The 20,056-nt window shown below is 46.7% G+C and overlaps 1 protein-coding gene across 1 annotated transcript in view; it reads right to left on the bottom strand.

Moving 5' to 3' along the window:
* Positions 1-17,129: 17,129 nt before the first annotated feature.
* VDAG_09460 (transport protein SEC24) overlaps positions 17,130-20,056 on the bottom strand; it is a gene marked incomplete at both ends in the record, with an annotated part of 3,907 nt that continues 980 nt past the window's right edge. Inside the window, 3 exons of the mRNA XM_009658421.1 lie at positions 17,130-17,198; positions 17,262-19,475; positions 19,570-20,033. Of these exons, the coding sequence (XP_009656716.1) occupies positions 17,130-17,198; positions 17,262-19,475; positions 19,570-20,033 (2,747 nt within the window). The remainder of the gene's footprint in view (positions 17,199-17,261; positions 19,476-19,569; positions 20,034-20,056) is intronic.

Here is a 20,056-nt window from a genome sequence, read left to right as displayed (position 1 = left end):
CACCGAGACCAGTCACATGTGTTGATGGCGTTGGCTGTCGTCACAATAAGCTTCCAATCATGTGGCCTTTGACCACGGCTCGATTCGCTCACCCACTGCTCGGCTCGGAATAGCATCTCCCAACGGCTCGCTCCGATGGCATCTTACAGGAAGTCCAGCGCAGCCCGGCCCAGCAGAAACACCTACACTAACGTCTCAGGTCCAGGCCGCCAGCCTCCCCTTCTGGTAGCGCGAGCCTCGTGCGCTGGACTGACCTCGAGAGGCGCGAACCCACATCGGCAGCAGCAGGTCGACATGGTTGGCCTCGTGCTTATCGTCCCAGACGGCGCCAGGCAAGCCAGGCACAGCGCCGGGTTGAAGGCGTGCAGGCAAGGCTGCGACGCGTCCGTTCCGAGCCCCTGCTCGACGATCCCGTCTCAACTCTTGACGAATAATCCCCTGATCGGCCTGCCTTTACCACCATTCATCCCCAGGCCTGTCTGCCAGATGTTGAAACCGGGCAGGCAAGGAAAGTGGTGGCGTGGAGTGGCTGATGATGGGTGGCTGATCAAGGGAATGGACATAAGTTAGACTCGTGGTGAGGGTCCTCACGGGTCCCTCACATCATCAATCTTACATCACGCTTTTCCAGACCCCATCTTTTTGTTCAATTGAATGCTTCATTGCCCCGAATCATTTGAGTCCTCTTCGGCCCTACTTCAATATCCACCGGACAGATCGAGGGGGGGATAAAAAAAGCCACACTCCTTGGAGGCGACCTCACTTGAACCATTCTATTATAGGTCCTTTATATCAGCTCAAACTGATAAAAGTTTATTTGCCCTCAGTAGCAGATATGGGAATCAACAGGAATTTGCCGAGAAAGCCAGCAGAAATCGCATAAGAAATGGGGGTTCAAAGTTGGTTGTTGTATTCGTTAGAAAGAGAAGTCAAAAATGGGTATCTGGTGAACCTTCAATGCTACATGCCCTCGTCAAATGAATACCCCCGTTGCATTGCACTTCCTATCCCGTTCTCCCAAGTAACCATCTTCCACCAGGCCGCCCACGGCCTTAACCTATGTAATACTACCCATTTTTTTTTTATATATACGGCACCCTGTTTATATCCATTTAATCACCTAGAGGGTGATAGCTTTGGTTCTCTAGTTATACGGTCTTCTAAATATGTCCTAAGTAAAAAGAAAGAAGAGAAGCTAGCATTAGCAACTATTATTAGGTATCGGATCCTATTAATTAAACTATGACCCTCATAGACCCCTAAGGGACCTAGGTCGATGATAGAGGATAATAGCTATAATTATAATGTAAAATAGCTTAAATGAAAAGAAGAAAGTATAGACGTAGGATTAGTTATAGAGAGGAGACCGGTTATAATAATAGGTTATATAGTAGTCTCTAGTAGCTAAGATAAGGGCCGATAATAGGCTATTTACTAAAGAACCGCTAAATTAAGAAATTAGTCGTAGAAGACGTTCTAGTAATAATAAGGGATTAATCGTAATAATAAGCTAAGTCGTCGAAAAAAGGAAAAATAGCTATATTATAGAATTAGATATCGTATTATAGGTACTAAGCTATTATAATGAAGAATTAATAGTGATAAAGAATTAGTAGTAATAAAGAATTAGTAGTAATAAAGAATTAATAGTAATAAAGAATCGGTTATAATAATAGACCGAATCGTCGTAGAAATAGTTATATAAGTAGAACTAGATAAGGTATTATAGGAGATAAATTATAATAACGAAAAATTAGTTATAATAATAGACTAAGCTATTAGAAAAGTAATTATATTATAGAGACGATTATAGAGTTATAGAGAATGAAATAATTAAGATAAGGAATTAGCTATAGTAATAGACTAAGCCGATATCGCTAGGTCTATTATAGAGGGTTAATAGGTTATAAGAATAGGGTTAAGCTTAAGCCTAAGCTTCTAAGCTACCCTCTAAGGATAGAATTATATATAATAGTAATAGTATATTAAGTCTAAGTACTAACTCTAGATCCTCCTAGTTATTATTACTATCCTATTAACGATATAGGCTAAGCTCTATAAGTAGTTATTCTAATTAAATAATCTATCTTATTATAGGGTTAGCTATAACTCTTTAAGCCTTACCTCGGATTATATAGAATAAAACCCTATTACCCTCGTAGGCTAATAAGGGATCCCCTATATATATAATTAAATAATTACTATAGATACTATTAAGTAAATAATATAGTCTAGATATAGCCCTCTTAAAGTCCTATAGGTTTAGTTATATAAAGATATTAATAGTAATATATAGGGTTAATATTATATATATAGGGATATCTAGTCCTATTAACGATAAGATAAATATAAATACTTAAGAATATAGTACCTCTATAATATTATCTAGCTATTCTATTATATCGTTAAGTAAGAATTAGTAAAGCTCCTTAACTATTAAGATTTCCTAATAATTATTACGCTAGATCTACGCTAGGATATCTAATATAGCCTATCTAGTTAAGGGAATAAGGTTATTAGGACTAGCTAGGTTAGCTAATTACTTAAACCTTAGAAGTAGACCTATAAAGTCTAAGCTAGTATAATAGGGAATGATTATAACTAGGTCGTATAGCTAGGTAAGTTAATCTCTTAATAGGAAGTTAGGTACTTATAGTATTCTATCTAGGTATAACTCCTCCTCTAGAGCTTAAGATACGCCTCCTACTAGGCTGCGATATCGTCCCTTAAAGTAGACTATACTACTTAAGTTAATATTAAGTCGATTAATAGGGATTCCTTAGTTAAACGCTTCTAGTAATCCTCTACGTATCTTTATAAGAGCTATTTATATTAGAAGCTAGGTTATTAATCTTATTTACGTATCTATAACGTTTACTAGATCTCCTACCTAAAGGGAATCGATTAGTGGTTTATATAGGTTACTAGCTATAGGTCTATATATAGTAGAGGCTACTAAGGTAGAAGCGGTATGTAAGGTATTAATAATATATTAGTAAGGTCGTAGTAGTTTAAGGATTTCTATATATAGGGCTAAGAAGATTACTATATATTAAGTGCTTATACTTTAAACGTTTAATAGAGCGTTAGGCTAGATATCTAAGTTAAGACGGCGAAACTAAATGCCGTCTAGTTATCCTAGATATATAATCTCTAGACGTATAATCTCCTTTATTATAATATCCTACCCCCTTAAGTAGTAAGGGAATCCTAGAGTTTATATTACTAGTATTAGTCCTATATCCTAGACCTCGTCTTCGTCGGCGGTAAAGGCTAGAGGAGCCTAGGTATTAGGGATATAAGAGCTAGGTATTAAGGATAATAGAATAGGTATTTAATTATCCTCGTTTAAGTTTAGTTAACGATATAGCTCTAGGATACGTCCCTAGTTAAATTATTCGGCTTCTACGTTTAGTGCTCTATAAGTAAAGTAAGATCGATCCTCTATATATCTAGTATATATAAACCTATAAGGGTATATAAATAGAGCTATACTATAAAGTTCGTATAGTTTAAAGAAGTATAGGTAATAGGCTAGGAAGGTAGCTAGGGAAATAGTTAATATTTTATAATTAATAGTAAGGCGGCTATTAGAGGGGTTATAGGCTAGTGATTCTATTTTATATTTTAGATCTAAAAGAATATGGGCCTAGGTTAATATATTAGAGATAGCTAAGTTAAATAGAATAAGGTCTATCTTTATATTATCTAATCCTTATATTAAGAGGCTAATTATTTCTATTAGGACCTTTAATCTTCTTAGGTAGGGGATCCTAAAGTCGAAGGACCTTTAGGGCTAGATATCGGCGGCTCGGTTATAAGCGTATAAGCCTAGATAATTCCTTAGAGATCGTTCTCTATTATCGATATCCTTATCTTTAGTAAGTAGTTAAAGTAGTAGGTAAGAGCGTGCTCGGTTTATATTATCGGTTAAGTATTATAATCGCTATTTAAATAAGATAGATCCGCGGATATTAATATTATTAATTAAGACCTTCTTAATAAAGGATAGGCTTCTAGGTATTAATAGTCGGTAATATAGTAGCTTTATACGAGAATTAAAATTAGCTTTATCCGATCTAAATATAATTCCTTAGTAATTATCCCCTAAGTTAGGAGTATTCTAGGGTACTATTTATAAATACTTTCCTTTATAGTAGAATAAGCGCTTAGTCTTACTATCCTATCTATAATAAAAGCTATTATCTACGGATATTATAGTAGTATTATTATCTAGTCTCGGGCTCTATAACTCGGGCTCTAGGGCTAGTATACTAGAGTAATAGGCTAGCTAGGAGACGATTACCTATCCGGATCTATCCTAGGTACGATATAGTCTAATTATAATTTATCTAGGCTAGCTAGGTTAGTATAGGCGAACCTATTTATTAAGGACCTTAATAAGTTTAACGATAGCTATAAAATAGCTCTCGGTTAAACCCTCTATTATAGGCTCCTCTATAAATTATCGGATACGCTAAAGTATAACTATCTCTAGACTCTTAGGGTCGCTACTAGTATTAACGTCTATAAGACTAGCTTCTTATAGATAATCCTCTAGGGTATTATTAGACTAGCTCTAAGTATCCTCCTTAGCGTCCGTATTATCGGTTAGTTCCTTAGTTAGATAGTTAGTAATAGCTTAGGATACTAGTTAGGTTACTAGCTCTAGCTAACCCTAGCCTAGGGTCTATACGGTAGTTAAGTTATTTATATTAGGCTCCCCTAGATATATATTAAGTTATAGGGTAAATAGTTATAAGTAAAAATCGTAGGTAAGTAATTATAGAAGAACTAGGGATAGTAATTAGATATAATAGCTAGGAAGGACTACGGTCTTAAGGGTTTACTTATTAGTTTCTAGCTTTATAATAAGTTTCCCCGACTTTCCTATTCTTACCTTGGACTTCTAGTAGTAAGATATATAGTTAGAAGGAGTGAATAGTTAGGGTAAATAAGTTAGATATCGTAAATTATATCTCCTCTAGAGCTAGAGCTCCTAAGGTATACGAATTAAGGAAGAGTATATATAATAGGTAGGGTAGGTAATTAAGAAGGTAGGTAGTAGTGTAAATATATAGTAAGAGGTGAAGAGGTAAAGAGGTAAAGGAGGAAGAAGAGGAGGAAGAGGTGTAGGAAGAAGAAAGAGGAAGAACTTAGGTATAGTATTATAATTACCGTTCCTACCTCCTATCCGCCTAGGTAGCTATAAGTTCACTTATAAGTACCTCTAAGGCCTATTTAATATATCCTCTTTTAATATAATTATATTAGTAACCCTCTTCTAAAGTAACTATATTAGTGACCTCTTTCTAAAGTAGCTACTTTCATTATTATACTACGACTATCTTAGTCTTATGCCTTGGCCTCCTTAATAGCTTCTTAAATAGTAGCTATCTATCTTCTATAGCTAGATATCCTTATCGTGATCGGAACTCCTTTAGATAGTCCTAGTATTGCTCTAGGGCTATAGGTGTACTATCTAGCTTCTTAATCCTATATATCCTTCGTCTATACCGTTCTAATATCCGGAAAGGCCCCCTCTATCGGGCTTCTAGTTTCGGTGGTTTGCCCTCCTAGATTAGTATTATTAGTGTACTAATAGTGAATGGCTGCACAGTCCGGGTTTAGTGCTTAGTAGTAGTAGCTCTCTCTCTAGAGGTACGGTGAATATAGTCTCGATAGAACTCTATTCAGGCTATCCATGCCTCTATAGTATTAGCCTAGGAGGACGAGCTATATTCTAGCCTCTAGTTAGGTCTAGTTATAGTTACTAGTAGCGATATCCTAGATAGGGATAGGTACTATTACTCTACGTTACTAACTAATAGTATCCTATATATAATCTTATACGGTGAGTAACCTATTATAGCTATATATCTAGAGTTCAGGGCTTTAGTATACTATCGATAGTCTAGGTCCTAGTCTATACGGCTGTAACGCCCCAGCCCGGTCGTCACCAGGACACCAGGCAGGACACCCCGCAGGCGATCGGACGCGCCGCACGGACCCACAGGATCACTCACGTGACCGTGACCAGATCACGATTCTCAAAGTGATCCGGTCACTAACCACACCGTGACCCAAGCAACAGGATCACGACAAGAAAGGTGAGCCATCCAACATGGACTCACCAACCCAACACGACAAGGACAGAATGACAGGTATATAAGGACGGGCATTCGGTGCTTGTAGATACATTCTTTCTCACGACAGTGATCAATCTAAGTCTTACCTTGTATCCATTGTAACGAGTGCGCAACGCCTTACGACACCACATCGTCTCAGAGTCACAACCTAAGCTTCTGCAAACAGCAACCCTAACCCTCTGACAGTGTTCCCCCTTCGGAAGCTGCCAGGTCGTAACATTTTGATCACTCTTGTTCAGTAGGTTTACCTTGTGACACTGAGCAATACTTACCACAGGAACAATGTCCACCAACAGCGTCGGAAACAGCGCCAGCAACTTGGCCGCTATGATCCAGGAGCTCCGTTCGGAGAACGAACAGCTCCGAGCCTCAATGCAACAACTTCAAGGCGGAACGAGCATGAAGGCTCTTCCCCCTCAGTCATTCGACGGCAACCCTAGGGCACTTCAGTCTTTCATCACCCAGGTACGCCAGTACCACAAAGCCAATGAGGGCCAACTTAAGTACTGGGGCGAGAAGGTCGCCAACGCCTCCTCTTACCTCAAAGGGGACGCCTTGCACTGGTTCGAACCCTTCATTAGGGACTATTCCACCCACACCAAGAAAGAAGATATGAAGCAGGCCACCCAGGACATCTACGCAGGTATGAACGCATTCGAAGAAGCCATTAAAGGAGCGTTTGGGGACGTGGACGAGGAACGACAAAACGAAAGAAAAATCCTTCAGCTCAAACAGACCGGGCCAGCCACTAAGTACGCCACGGAGTTTCGACTCTTAGCCAGTCGACTCGATTGGACAGAGTCCGCTCTCATGGCCCGTTTCTACGAAGGACTCAAAGACGCCGTCAAGGACGACCTCATCCGGGAGGATAGACCCGAAACCCTCACCGAGTACATCGCCATGGCCGTCAAAATCGACGATCGCCAGTACGAACGCAGAATAGAAAAGGGACGAAAGCCCGCTATAGGACCATGGAACCCTCGCATTCCCCACCACCGATCCAATCAAGGACGCAAGTACCAGCACGACAAACCCCGCGTCAGCACGGCTTGGGGACAGACCACCCATGCAGGACCCATGGAGCTCGACAATACCAGACATGGCAAACCGAAGGATCTCAAGGACATGAAATGCTACAACTGCGGCAAAAACGGGCATATGGCTCGAGAATGCCGGCAACCTAAGAAGCCCTGGAAACCCGTAAACGAACGACAGCTCAACCATACTCAACACCAGGACCATGCCAAAACTAACTGGACCTTCTGTTACCAGGATGATTGCCTGACCCACAAGGACAGTAAGGAACAGAATGGATGGTTCCCCAGGGCACCTACGGGACAAAGAACCCTGGCCATGATGGTCACCACCAGGAAGGAAAGACGAATTCAGAAATGGGCCCAGCAAGTAACGCCGGAGACCCAGGAAATCGATACAGACGAAGAAAGGGCTTATGAACAAGCTCACCCGGAACCACAGGCCGCACTCCACGTTGGACTTATGAGCAACGAGGAATGGGACGAATACACGCAAGCAAGCCAGGAGGAGGAACCCCCGTTGGGACAACTTCAACTCCACATCCCAACACAGACCTACGCCGTTAGCAACCCTAGTGAGGATTACGATCCCCTTGTACCGTGGGACGAACTCATCTACTACGGGACCAAGCCATGGAAGGCCAGCGCCCGAAAGCAAGAAAGCACGAAAGAAAACGTACGACTCATGGTAGGAGACCATCCAGCACTCCACCACGCCCACGAACAACACTATCAGTTGTTTTGGCCCGAATGTGTCTACGACGACTGCGAATATCATTTCAAAGAGAAAGCCGCGCACCGGTTTCTCCCGCGCAACCACTGGACCGAGCCACGAGTAACGGTAGAGTTCGAACAGGAAAGTCGCAAATGGATCCTACACATGGACGAATACAGTCAAGGTCGGCTCACGTTCCGACCAGACCCCGCTTATCACGACAAATGCTACCAAGACCATGCCAGATGGGAGGACTGCGATAATGACGCGTGCATAAAGCACTATATGGCCAAGGCCAGAGATTGGAGGCTTCACCGTATGAAACACGTCAAGAAGCCACTCTTCAGGGTCCATTATAAGGACGACGACAACCTCGACCCAAGCAATCTAAACACAACGTGGCCACCTACCACGCCGCCGCCTTCGGGAAAAGGCAAGCGTCGGTCGGACAGGGACAACGACCGACGAAGGAAGTAAGAGCGATCTGCTCAGCCGAACGAACCCACGGCACGAATCACCTCTACGTGAGAATAAACGTAGGAGGACGATGGGCAAGCGCGCTACTAGACAGCGGCGCCCAGGGCAACTACATGAGCCCCGAATACATCAACAAGAATAAGATCACATGGAAATATAAGGAGGAACCCTATCAACTCAGCACGGTGGAAGGACAAGCGGTCTCATACGGAGGAGGGATCGTGAACACGGAGACTGCGCCCCTCCAGGTGTTCATCTCTCGCCGTCAAGGTCACATAACCTTCGACATCACCAACATGGGAGGAAAACAAATCATCCTAGGCATCCCATGGCTCAGACAATGGAACCCTCAGATTGACTGGACAGCTGGCCGCGTCCAGTGGAGTACGTCAGCCCCTGAGGAAAGACCCACGAGCGGTCTCTCAAGCGACCTCCAACTAGCCCTCACGAATAGGGACAACTCAGAGGAGACAACCCCGGAGGAGCTCACAACAGAACAGCAAGAAAGACTGCAGAACGTACCCAAGGAATACTGGAAGTACGAAAAGATCTTCAGGGAAGAAGTCGACACGGTGCTACCTAAGCACACACACTACGACCACGAAATCCCAATCAAGGAAGGGGAGAGCCCCCGATTCAACAAGATCTACGGATTGAACCCTCGACAGATGGATACTCTCGACGAGTATCTCAAGGAGAACCTCAGAAAAGGATACATCCGACCATCGACATCCCCAGCAGGATACCCGATTCTCTTTGTGCCAAAGAAGAATGGCAAGGAAAGACTATGCGTCGACTACAGACAGTTGAACGACATTACCATCAAGAACTGCTACCCATTGCCTCTGATATCAGAACTCAGGGACGCATTAGCAGGAGCCAATTGGTTCACAGCGCTCGATCTCAAAGGAGCATATAACCTCATCCGCATCAAGGATGGAGAGGAATGGAAAACGGCATTCCGAACACGACGAGGACACTACGAGTACTTGGTCATGCCATTCGGATTGACCAACGCTCCCGCAACCTTCCAAAACATGATCAACGATGTACTGCGAGAATTCCTGGACGTCTTCGTGGTGGTATATCTCGATGACATTCTGATCTTCTCGAAGACAATGGAAGAACACAAGGGACACGTCCACCAGGTCCTCACACGACTACACCAGCACGAGCTGTTAGTAGAACCAGAAAAAGCCAAGTTCCACACACAGGAAGTAGATTTCCTAGGGTATACGATCACCCCAGGAGAAATCAGGATGGAAAAATCCAAAGTGGCAGCCATCAGGGAATGGCCTACACCAAAGAACGTCAAGGACGTCAGAGCATTCCTCGGTTTCGTCAACTTCTACCGACGATTCCTAAAAGGATACAGCAAGACTGCCAATCCTTTGACGAGCCTCACGGTCAAGGAAATAGAGTTCGCATGGAACGAACCCCAAGAAAAGGCATTTCGCCAAATTATCGATGCCGTCCTCAGCGAACCAGTCCTCCGAATGATAGACCCCGAAAAACCCATGGAAGTCGAGACAGATGCCTCCGACTTCGCCATTGGAGGACAGTTAGGACAAAGGGACGACCAAGGACGCCTGCACCCAGTAGCGTTCTTCTCGAAGAAGCTACACGGACCAGAGCTCAATTATCAGATACACGACAAAGAACTCATGGCAATCATCGAAGCCTTCAAAGAATGGAGAACGTATCTCTCCGGAGCACGACACGAAGTCAAGGTCTACACCGACCACAAAAATCTTGCACACTTCACAACGAACAAAGACCTCAACAAACGCCAAATAAGATGGGCAGAATTCCTTTCGGAATTCAACTTCACCATCATCTATCGCAAAGGATCTGAGAATGGCAGGGCAGACATTCTGAGCAGACGCTCAGATCATGAACAAAACACGCCCCCCAACATTAACGCCATCCTGGCGAAAGACAAAGAAGGGAATCTCATCCCTTATCACCGAACGCTGGCAGTCACCACTCGCGTGACACCCGCCAGACCACCTACGGAAGCATTGGAACTAATTCGACAAGTCCACGAAGCCAAGGCCCACGGGCACCAAGGAGTAGCGAAGACCTTCGCTCGACTTAAGAAACACCATAACTTCAAAGGAACCAGACAGGACGTCACAACAGTCATTCGCAACTGCGACCTCTGCAAAAAGAGCAAGGCAGAAAGGCACAGGCCTTACGGAGAACTCAAGGCTTTGCCAGTACCAGCAGCAGCCTGGGAGTCAGTCTCACTGGACTTCATCACCAGCCTGCCACCATCGAAGGAACCCTTAACTGGGACCTCTTACGACAACATCCTAGTAGTCGTAGACCGACTCACTAAGTACTCATATTTTCTCCCGTATAAAGCCACAGGAACGGCAGAAGACCTCGCCTATGTCTTCCTCAGAAACATTGTAGGACAGCACGGACTCCCAAAAGAACTGGTGTCAGATAGAGACAAGCTCTTCACCAGTAACTTCTGGAAGTCACTCATCGCTCAACTTGGAGCCAAACATAAACTATCCACGGCTTTTCACCCGCAGACAGACGGACAAACGGAAAGAACGAACCAGACTTTGGAGCAGTACCTCCGGTGTTATATCAACTACCAACAGGATGACTGGGTCACATTACTACCCATCGCACAGTTTGCATACAACAGCTCACCAAGCGAGTCCACAAAGGAGTCACCCTTCTATGCCAACTATGGGTACAACCCAACAGCCTACGCGGAACGCCGCGAAGCACCAGACACGCCAAAAGCAACCAACATTGCGGCCAGCATCCGCAAGATCCAGGACCAGATCAAGCTCGACCTCGAGCTCGTACGTACCAGAATGACCACGTACGCCAACAAAACAAGGATGAAGGGACCATCCTTACAGGAGGGAGGTAGCGTCTACCTTATCCGCCGAAACATCAAAACCAAACGACCAAACGACAAATTGGACTTCAAGAAACTAGGACCTTTTAAAATTCTCAAGAAACTCTCGGATACCAACTACCACCTCTCATTGCCAGAGAACATGAAGATTCACCCCGTTTTTCACATAGCACTTTTGGAACCAGCACCACCGAACGCACCACTCGCAACCAGCGTGGAAGTAGAAGACACAAACGAATACGAAGTCGAAAGAATCATCGACTACAGAAAAACGAACAAACAAGACGAATACCTCATCAAATGGAAAAACTATGGGCATGAAGAAAATACATGGGAACCAATCAAGAACCTGAACTGCCCACAGTTGCTGAAGCAGTATCACCAGTCCCAAGGAAATCAAGCGACTCCGGGTCAAAGGAGCCCAAGGCGCTCCAATCAATAACCCCGAAACCCCCAGCCGCTTGCACGGCCACCACGGCCTCAGACTCCTCCCGCTCCGCGGAATCCAACTCGTCCAGAGACTGCAACCCTTGGTTCACCATCTTCACACCCCTCTCATGAAGAGATCGCTTCTGAGTACGAAGGCGCTTCAAACGACTGAGAGCTTCCGCCACTTGAGACTGCAGCTCCTCCAAACGCGCCTCCTCATCCAGCTCCTTCTTGTCCAGCTTGCCTAGCTCCTGGGTGATGCGAGACACTACTATGGGTTAGCGGACTGAGAAAGCGAGAGAGACACCACTACAGGCACTCACGAGCGTTGACGGGCACCCCCGAACCATCGCAGGAGCGACCGCGACGAACGCATTCGGAGCAGCGACTGACGCCCTCCACCATACGACACTTCCAACCCTTCCGTTGGCAGAAGGAACACGGCATGACGTCGTAGCCACGAAGCTCAATAAAATCAAACTGTTCTTGTCGCTTTCGAGCAGACAGGGACTTTGGTTTTTCGACACGACTCGACATTTCGTTAGTATCATGAAGGAAGAACAAGTTGAGGGACATAATTACCTGGGGTGCGGCGCTTACAAGTAAGGGTCGCTGGGACATCGACCTGGAGGAGGAGAATCATGTAACGCCCCAGCCCGGTCGTCACCAGGACACCAGGCAGGACACCCCGCAGGCGATCGGACGCGCCGCACGGACCCACAGGATCACTCACGTGACCGTGACCAGATCACGATTCTCAAAGTGATCCGGTCACTAACCACACCGTGACCCAAGCAACAGGATCACGACAAGAAAGGTGAGCCATCCAACATGGACTCACCAACCCAACACGACAAGGACAGAATGACAGGTATATAAGGACGGGCATTCGGTACTTGTAGATACATTCTTTCTCACGACAGTGATCAATCTAAGTCTTACCTTGTATCCATTGTAACGAGTGCGCAACGCCTTACGACACCACATCGTCTCAGAGTCACAACCTAAGCTTCTGCAAACAGCAACCCTAACCCTCTGACAGTGTTCCCCCTTCGGAAGCTGCCAGGTCGTAACAATAAATTTAGAAATAAGCTTAAGAAATAATACTAAATCTCATCGAAGAGGCACTATGATATGCACGATAATACCTTTAGTTTAGGACTTTAAATTAGGAATTCCGTTAAATATAAAGTAATCGGGGGGTCGTATTTTATCTACGTATATATTAAACTAGGTCCTCTAGGGATACTCCTCGATAGAATAGTTAGGGTTAACTAGGTAGTAGTGCTTATAACCTAGGTATACTAAATTCTAGTCTTACTTCCTTAGAAGCCGTTAGTAAATAGGCCTTCCGTTTCTTCCTAGTTAATAGTCTAGTAATAATTAAGAATATTTATATTAAAGTAGAATCTAAAACGTCTTTAATTACTTTAAGTTTAGCGTAAATAATCTCGTTATTGAATTTAACGCTATACGAATAGGAATTAATTATAGCTCCTATATCCGATAGAGTAGTATTACTATCCTAGGGTTAGGCTAAGTTATCGTCTCTAGAACTAGAAGACTTAACCTCTATAATAGTACTTACCTTTATCGGCTATATAGTGACGTCCTCTAGGGTTAGGCCTATACTTATAAAAGCTATATTAGATATAGTATTCTAGGCTTCGATACCCTTCTAGCGTAGGATATCTATTTCCTATTACTAGAGTCGTATAGCTACGGGGTTATATTTATTAGTAGGCGGGGTATATCCCTTAATATTATAGGTATAGTATATTACCCTTACGTAGCTATCGGCTCTAGTTAAAGATTATACTCTATTAATAAAGGGGTTAGTTAATTATAGTAGCGATTAGCGGCTATCCTAACTTCTTATATTCTACTACTATTACTAGGGTGCTTAAGCTTAGGGGCGTTATTAATAGGATAGCTATACTAGAGGCTTAGAGGTAAACGATCCTTATTAGCTTATCTATTAAGGCTTACGGTATAAGCTTAGCGGGATTTAGTATACCTAGGTAGTATACTTAGTGTTTTAATATCTACTTACTAAATTAGGTACTACCTATACGGGAGTAGGAAGGGCTAGCCTCTAAGTGAAGTTCTAGGCTTAAGTAAGGTTAATTAGCTAGTATTATATAGGAGCTTATTTCTATAGTATCTAGATCTATTAAGGGATAGGGTAAGTAATTCTAGTAAATATAGTAGTTACTAATAGTATAGTATTATTATCTTATTAGTTATTTAGTAGTAGGAGGCTATAGAACTTAGCTAATGCTCTCTCTATATTCTTACCTTATTAAGCTTATACTATTTATTTAATAAGGCTAGTCTTAGTCTGCTCCGCTTAAGCCTTTATAATAAGTTTTCGATCTTTAATAGTCTATCTAGCTCGTTAGATAAGGGTATAAGCGTCTCTTAGACCTTCTACCTATATAGTAGACTTCTTAATAGACTCCTAGCGGAGCTCGAGGTCCTATAAGCCTTATATAAATTAATATATTACTTAGGATAGGTAATTACGTTCTAAGATAGATAGAGGTATAGCTCCTAGGTCTCTAGAGTCTCGGCCTCTAGTATATCTTAGGTAGGCCTAGGCCCTGAGGTAGTATCTATTAAGAGCCTCTCTAGGGTATTGCTCTAGGGTAGTAGGTTCATTATCGACTATATTAGCGACGATAGCGGGGAATCGCTCCTTTAATAAGGTTTCTACGAGAAGAGCTTCTATAGGTCCTAGGTTAGGATAGTCTAAGGCATTCTTTATAGCTACGTAAGAGTCTAAGAATGTAGCCGTAATTCTATCGTATAGTCGGTCTACTATTACGAGATATTATCGAGGGTCTAGGGGTAATTATCTAATATAATTAAACTCGTATCTTAGATAATTAATCTATCTAGCTATAGACTGCTTACTATCGAAAGTGCTATAGTTAGTAAAGGTGGGTAGTCCTGCTATGGCTAGAGGTCTAGGGGCTATCGATAATATAGTCTATCGTTGAAACTAGTTAGGACTTAAACCTTAATAGGGGGAACTTGGACTTTAATAGGAGGGACTTAGACCTCTTAAACCTTGATAATTGAAAGGGGAATTCTAATAAGTAATAGAAGATATTCTAGGGAGCTAAGGTAATAACGCTAGGGAATGGGTTTATAGTAATAGGGCCTCTATAGCAATAGTAGTACCGTCGTTACCTAGTCCGTGGTCTTATAAATAAGATAACTCTAGACCTCTACTAATGGAATTGAATGTGCTAGGAGATAATAGACGTATTAGTATAGGATAGATAGATGGATCCGGAGTAGGAGATCCCCTAGAAAGTCTTATTAATGCCTAAGAGTTAGCGGACTAGGTAGGAGTGAACTAGCCTATTACTAAGGAAGTTGATATCTATAATCCCTAGTTACGATAGGAATGCCTAGTCGATTATCGGCCCGACTATCCTAATATTCCTACTTCTAATTCTAAGCGTATATTAGACCTATCTAGTAAGATTACCCTAGTAGTCGTCTATGATTGCTGTAATGTTATAGGTATTGCTCTAAGGTAGTGAGGATGTATATATAACTGATGACTTAGGCCTGCGCTACTAGGATCGCCTAACCGGGCTACGGATAGGGATATTAGTATGAAACCTATAATGAAATCCTATCGATGGGATTCTAGTGGTCTTATATATCGGCTTAGGTCGAATAGCGATAAAGGATATATATCTTTAGAGATATATTAATTATATAGAGATAAGGATGTAGTTATTGACCCTTGGTTATCTAGTGGTAGTGGTGGGGTTGCTATGCGCATTATAGTGCTTCTTTTAATAAGATAGAGCCGTGATTAGTGAAGATGTGAAAGTTAGGTAAGCGATTAGGGCGGAACTAATTAGAGGCCCTGCTATAGTTACTAGATATAGGAATTAATAGGAATTTACTAAGAAAGCTAGTAGAAATCGTATAAGAAATGGGGGTTTAAAGTTAGTTATTGTATTCGTTAGAAAGAGAAGTCAAAAATGGGTATCTAGTGAACCTTTAATGCTGCATGCCCTTGTTAAATGAATACCCCCGTTGCATTGCACTTCCTGTCCCGTTCTCCTAGTAGCATGGCCGATTATTAGTAGGTAGAATTTCAGAGTGTTTAATTGCGATACGAGGTGTTAAGAGGGTTCGAAGTTAAGAGTCTTTCTGGATGATACCTGTTTGGCGAATTTGGACTGCGGCTTCATCTGTTCCCCCTTGAGCTCTCGGGACCTGTACTGCTAGGAGTCACCAGACAGCTCCCATCCGAGACCATATCAGGTGAACGGTACTGGGCGCTCTAGATGTTAGCAGAAGTCAGCTTCGGGGCCAGGTATAATCGCTTCATCACCTTATATCAGATAAGAATCTTTCAAGTAGGCGGTCGAGCCGGCTCACCTGGACTTCAAGTACCGGAGACCGTTCTCGCTCCTAAGGGATAATATCGCTTGAATGCCTCATCAGATGAGAATCTTTGAAGTAGCCTTAACTCCAAAGTACTGAGACGTTCTCGAGCCTAAAGGATGCATCCGCATACATGCATCCCTTTACTGCTGAATCAAACCTCAGGACAGGTACTCATCCAGTACATAGTTATCGCGGGTAGGCTGTCGAAGAATAAGTAACGTCAGCCACGCAGATGTACTACTCGTTATTTCCTCTCCAACATCTATCTTCTACCACTTGGCTGTCGCTCAAATGAAGCCCTGAGGTTGAATTCCGGCGTCAAGCCGCCGTGTCCCGAAACGCACGTCCCCGTGCTGCCCTGCCTTGCGCCGCCCCGTCTCAAGTAGACCAGACACGGCGGGAAGAAACACAGACTCGCGATCCGCCAGCCTGCTCTGCCGGCCCCGTTCAGAAAGCTTCTAGAACGGAACGACAGGCATCGTGTGCCACCCCGCTGACGCACGCCCTTTGCTGGCTGCCAGATTGATGGAATGGTTGGCACGGCTGCGGAGACTGCTCGAAGGACTCCCTTTTCTTTTCTTCTTCTTTTTTTTCCCCTTCTTTCCCCCCCTTTTTCCCCCGGAGGTTGACGCTACGAGTTGATGGAGCGCCTCCTCGACTGCTTGGTCTGCTGCTTGCTTGTCTGCATCGCTGCATGACGTGGTCGAAACTGATATGGACCGGGAGTTGACCCTAATCCTCGTGGCCATATATCCACCATGTGCCCTGGGTGCGGCGCTGAAGCACTTGCTAGCACATCGAACGCGCCATAACACTGGATGCACAGCAGGCAATGCACGGAACGGACGCACAGCAGGCAATGCACGCAACGAACGCACAGCAGGCAATGCACAGAGCGACGTCTAACATAAGGCCTGTCCAAGGGCGCGGACTGTAGCACTACAAACCACCCCTCGACATCTTTTGTATGTTATTGTGATATTATCATGAAACCTCCCCCCAAACGCTTCCCCAGAGGCTTCCTACTCTATTGGACCCACGACCATCCGTCCGTCCTTTTCCAACCATCCCCTCGACACTCCTGAAGCAGCCTACGTCATAACCTGGGCAGTGTTAGTCACGAAAAAAAGAGAGCGCCGAACTCATGGACTCACCTTCTCCCGCAGGATGCCGAGCCATTGCGCGGCGCTCATGCCCTGGTCCGCCCGGTCCTCCACCAGCAGCGTCTGCGCCCACAGCTTGAGGCTGGGCTCGCCGTCCTCGCGCACAACGTACAGGTGCGGCAGCGTGATGCTGCCGACGCCCTTGGCCTTGTTGTCGCGGCTCTTGTAGATGACGGCGCGTACCCGCTCGTTGAAGTCGTTGTCGAGCTCCGGCACCGAGCCCTTGCCGACGCGCAGCTGTGTCCTGTCCTCGATGCCGAACACGTCGGCGAGCAGCTGCGGCACCGTGTCGCGCCCGACCCAGAGGAACTGCGTCTGGCCGTCGTCAATGAGATAGAGACCATACGGCGCGAACCGCTCCGACGAGAGGTTGACCGGCGGCGGGAGCACAATGTGGCTCGTCTCGGGGTCTGGCGTGCCGGCATTGTCCGGCATGTCGTGGAGCGAGTAGAGCCTCGGGTAAATGTACTGCATCAACAGAGGCACGGGCAGCGTCGACAGCAGGCAGAGCGCCGCCGAACGAAGATCCGACGGGATCTGGGCAGACTTGCGCAGACCGACGTTCTTCATGAGACCGAGGAACAGCACGGGCAGGCCGCGCAGGTTCGAGGGGAACTGGAGACCGCCGCCCATGCTGCCGCCGGCGAGCTCCTTCCTGAACGTCTGCAGAAGCTCAATCAGCTTGTGCTGCAGGGAGTCGCGGGCCGCCTCGAGCCCGCCGCTGAGCGCGCGCTCAACGGCCTTGTGGCTGAAGTAGGTGGCGATGGCCTGCTGATCGGCAGAGGCGTAGACGTCGGCCAGGTTCGTCGTCGTCGGCAGCGCCAGCGTCATGACACGGATGCGGCGCTCGCCGTTGCACGTCGTGTGCAGCACGGCCGTCTGGAGGCAGATGACGTTCTTTGTCAGGTTCTCGTCAATGGCGACCTCAACGACGTAGCACTGATCACGAGGGAAGGCCGGGAAGGCGCACAGGTCGGAGCTGCGGTTGAAGAAGTTGCCGTAGAAAGCGTTCATGCGCAGACCCGTGGTCGCACGCACACGCAGCACGGCCTCGAGGCCAATCTCGGACGAGAGGTGGTCGCTGAGCTCCGAGGCAAACTTGATGGCATCCTCGGGCCGGCCGGCGTTCCATCCGGGGTAGAACCACGTCTGGCCACCAGTGTAGCGAGGCAGGTTGCTGAGGGACGCGACATCCTGGTACTGGGAGGAGAAGAGGAACATGTCGATCGAGACCTGGTTCTTCGAGCACTCGACGGCGAAGCTCTTGTAAAAGCTGTTGGACGTTTGCAGGAGCGCGTTCTCCTTGCTCGTGCCCAGAACCTTCTTGTCCTCGCGCATCTCGAGCTTGCCGACGCCGAGGTTGGGGAGCGACGCAGTGAGCACGACAATCTTACCGCCCAGAGCAGAGATGAGCTTGTGGCCGGCCTTGAGGGCGGGCCCGAGGGCAGAGCCGTTGTTCTGGTTGTTCTGGAACATCTCGGGGAGCTTCGTCAGGAAGTTCTCGATGCTCTGGCGGCTCTCGGTCAGGGGCACGAGCAGATCGGTGGGCACGGGCAGGAAGGGCTCGTCGAGGTCGCTGACGACGAGCATGCTGGTGTCGCCGTTCTCGTCCTCGTCCTTGGGGATCGAGAAGTAGTGGAGGCTCGAGTCGACGGCGATGAAGCCGAGACGAGTGCGGCGGTCCGCATTGGGTATCCTGTTGAGGCTGTCGAGAATGGTGCGCGCGCTGGTGGCGAGGAGGCCGGTCGAGACGGAGGCGTAGCTGACGTCGAAGAGGAAGAGGTACACAAGGGGCTGAGGCGGGCGGACCATGTACTCCTGGGGAGCGACAAACTCGACGACCGAGTAGTTGAGCTCATGACGACCCCACCTGTCGGTCGACTTTTGCGTCGCGGCGTCCCAGTCAAAGGCCTGGGGCACGTCGTTGGTGAGCTGGCACATGTTGCACCTCCATCGGTGGCCGTGGTCGAGGAAGGTCACGAAGGGGTTGATGTAGGTCCTGCAACGACGGCAGCGCGCGATGATCTGGTCCTGGACAATGTTGACGGGGCTCTCGTCATCGTGGAGTGCGCCGTACGGCTGGATGATGAGAGAGAACGGGAGGCGCGACTTCTTCAGGAGAGAGTGTGTCGTGGGGACGGCGTTCAGCGTGGAGCGAACGTATTGAGGCGAGCAGTTGGCGTGAGGCGAAGGTGTGACGCTCGACTGGGAGAAAGGTTGGCTGTTAGGAACCGCTGTGGCAGGGAGGAGAGGTGCGAGAGGGTGTAGCTGCGACACGGAGGAGAGGAGCGAGACTCACGTTGGGGGGCAGGATGATGGGAGGCGGCGGCAGATCCAGCTCGGAGACGTTGAAGGGCTGGTTCAGGAGGTCGGTGGGGTAGAGCTGGTTCAGAGCCATGGGGCGGGCGGGCTGGGCGGGCTGGGGCTGAGGCTGACCGCCGGGCCCGAGGTTCATGCCGGCCATCTGCTGGTTGATGCCGGCGACGCCAGGCGCGTTGGGAGCGGGGGCGCCCTGTCCGGGGCCGGGATAGCCAACATCGGGAGCCTGGTATCCGTAGGCGGCGGGCTGAGGTGCGCCGGGTTGGGGCGCGAGAGGCTGGGGGGCGCCGTAGGCGGGCGCGCCAGCACCGTACTGAGGAACACCGGGCTGCTGCTGCAGCTGCGAGGGATCCTGTCCAGGGTAGCCGACGGCGGCGTAGGCTGGCGTCTGAGGCTGGGAGGGGATGCCATACTGCTGGGGGCCGGCGGCGGGGACCTGGCCAGCTACACCGGTATTTGCGCCCGCG

The sequence above is a fragment of the Verticillium dahliae genome, genomic scaffold (assembly GCF_000150675.1).
Source record: "Verticillium dahliae VdLs.17 supercont1.26 genomic scaffold, whole genome shotgun sequence".
Classification (NCBI taxonomy): Eukaryota; Fungi; Ascomycota; class Sordariomycetes; order Glomerellales; family Plectosphaerellaceae; genus Verticillium; species Verticillium dahliae.
The sequence above is the reverse complement of the archived record's forward strand: the minus strand, read 5'-3'. Positions and strand labels throughout refer to the sequence as shown.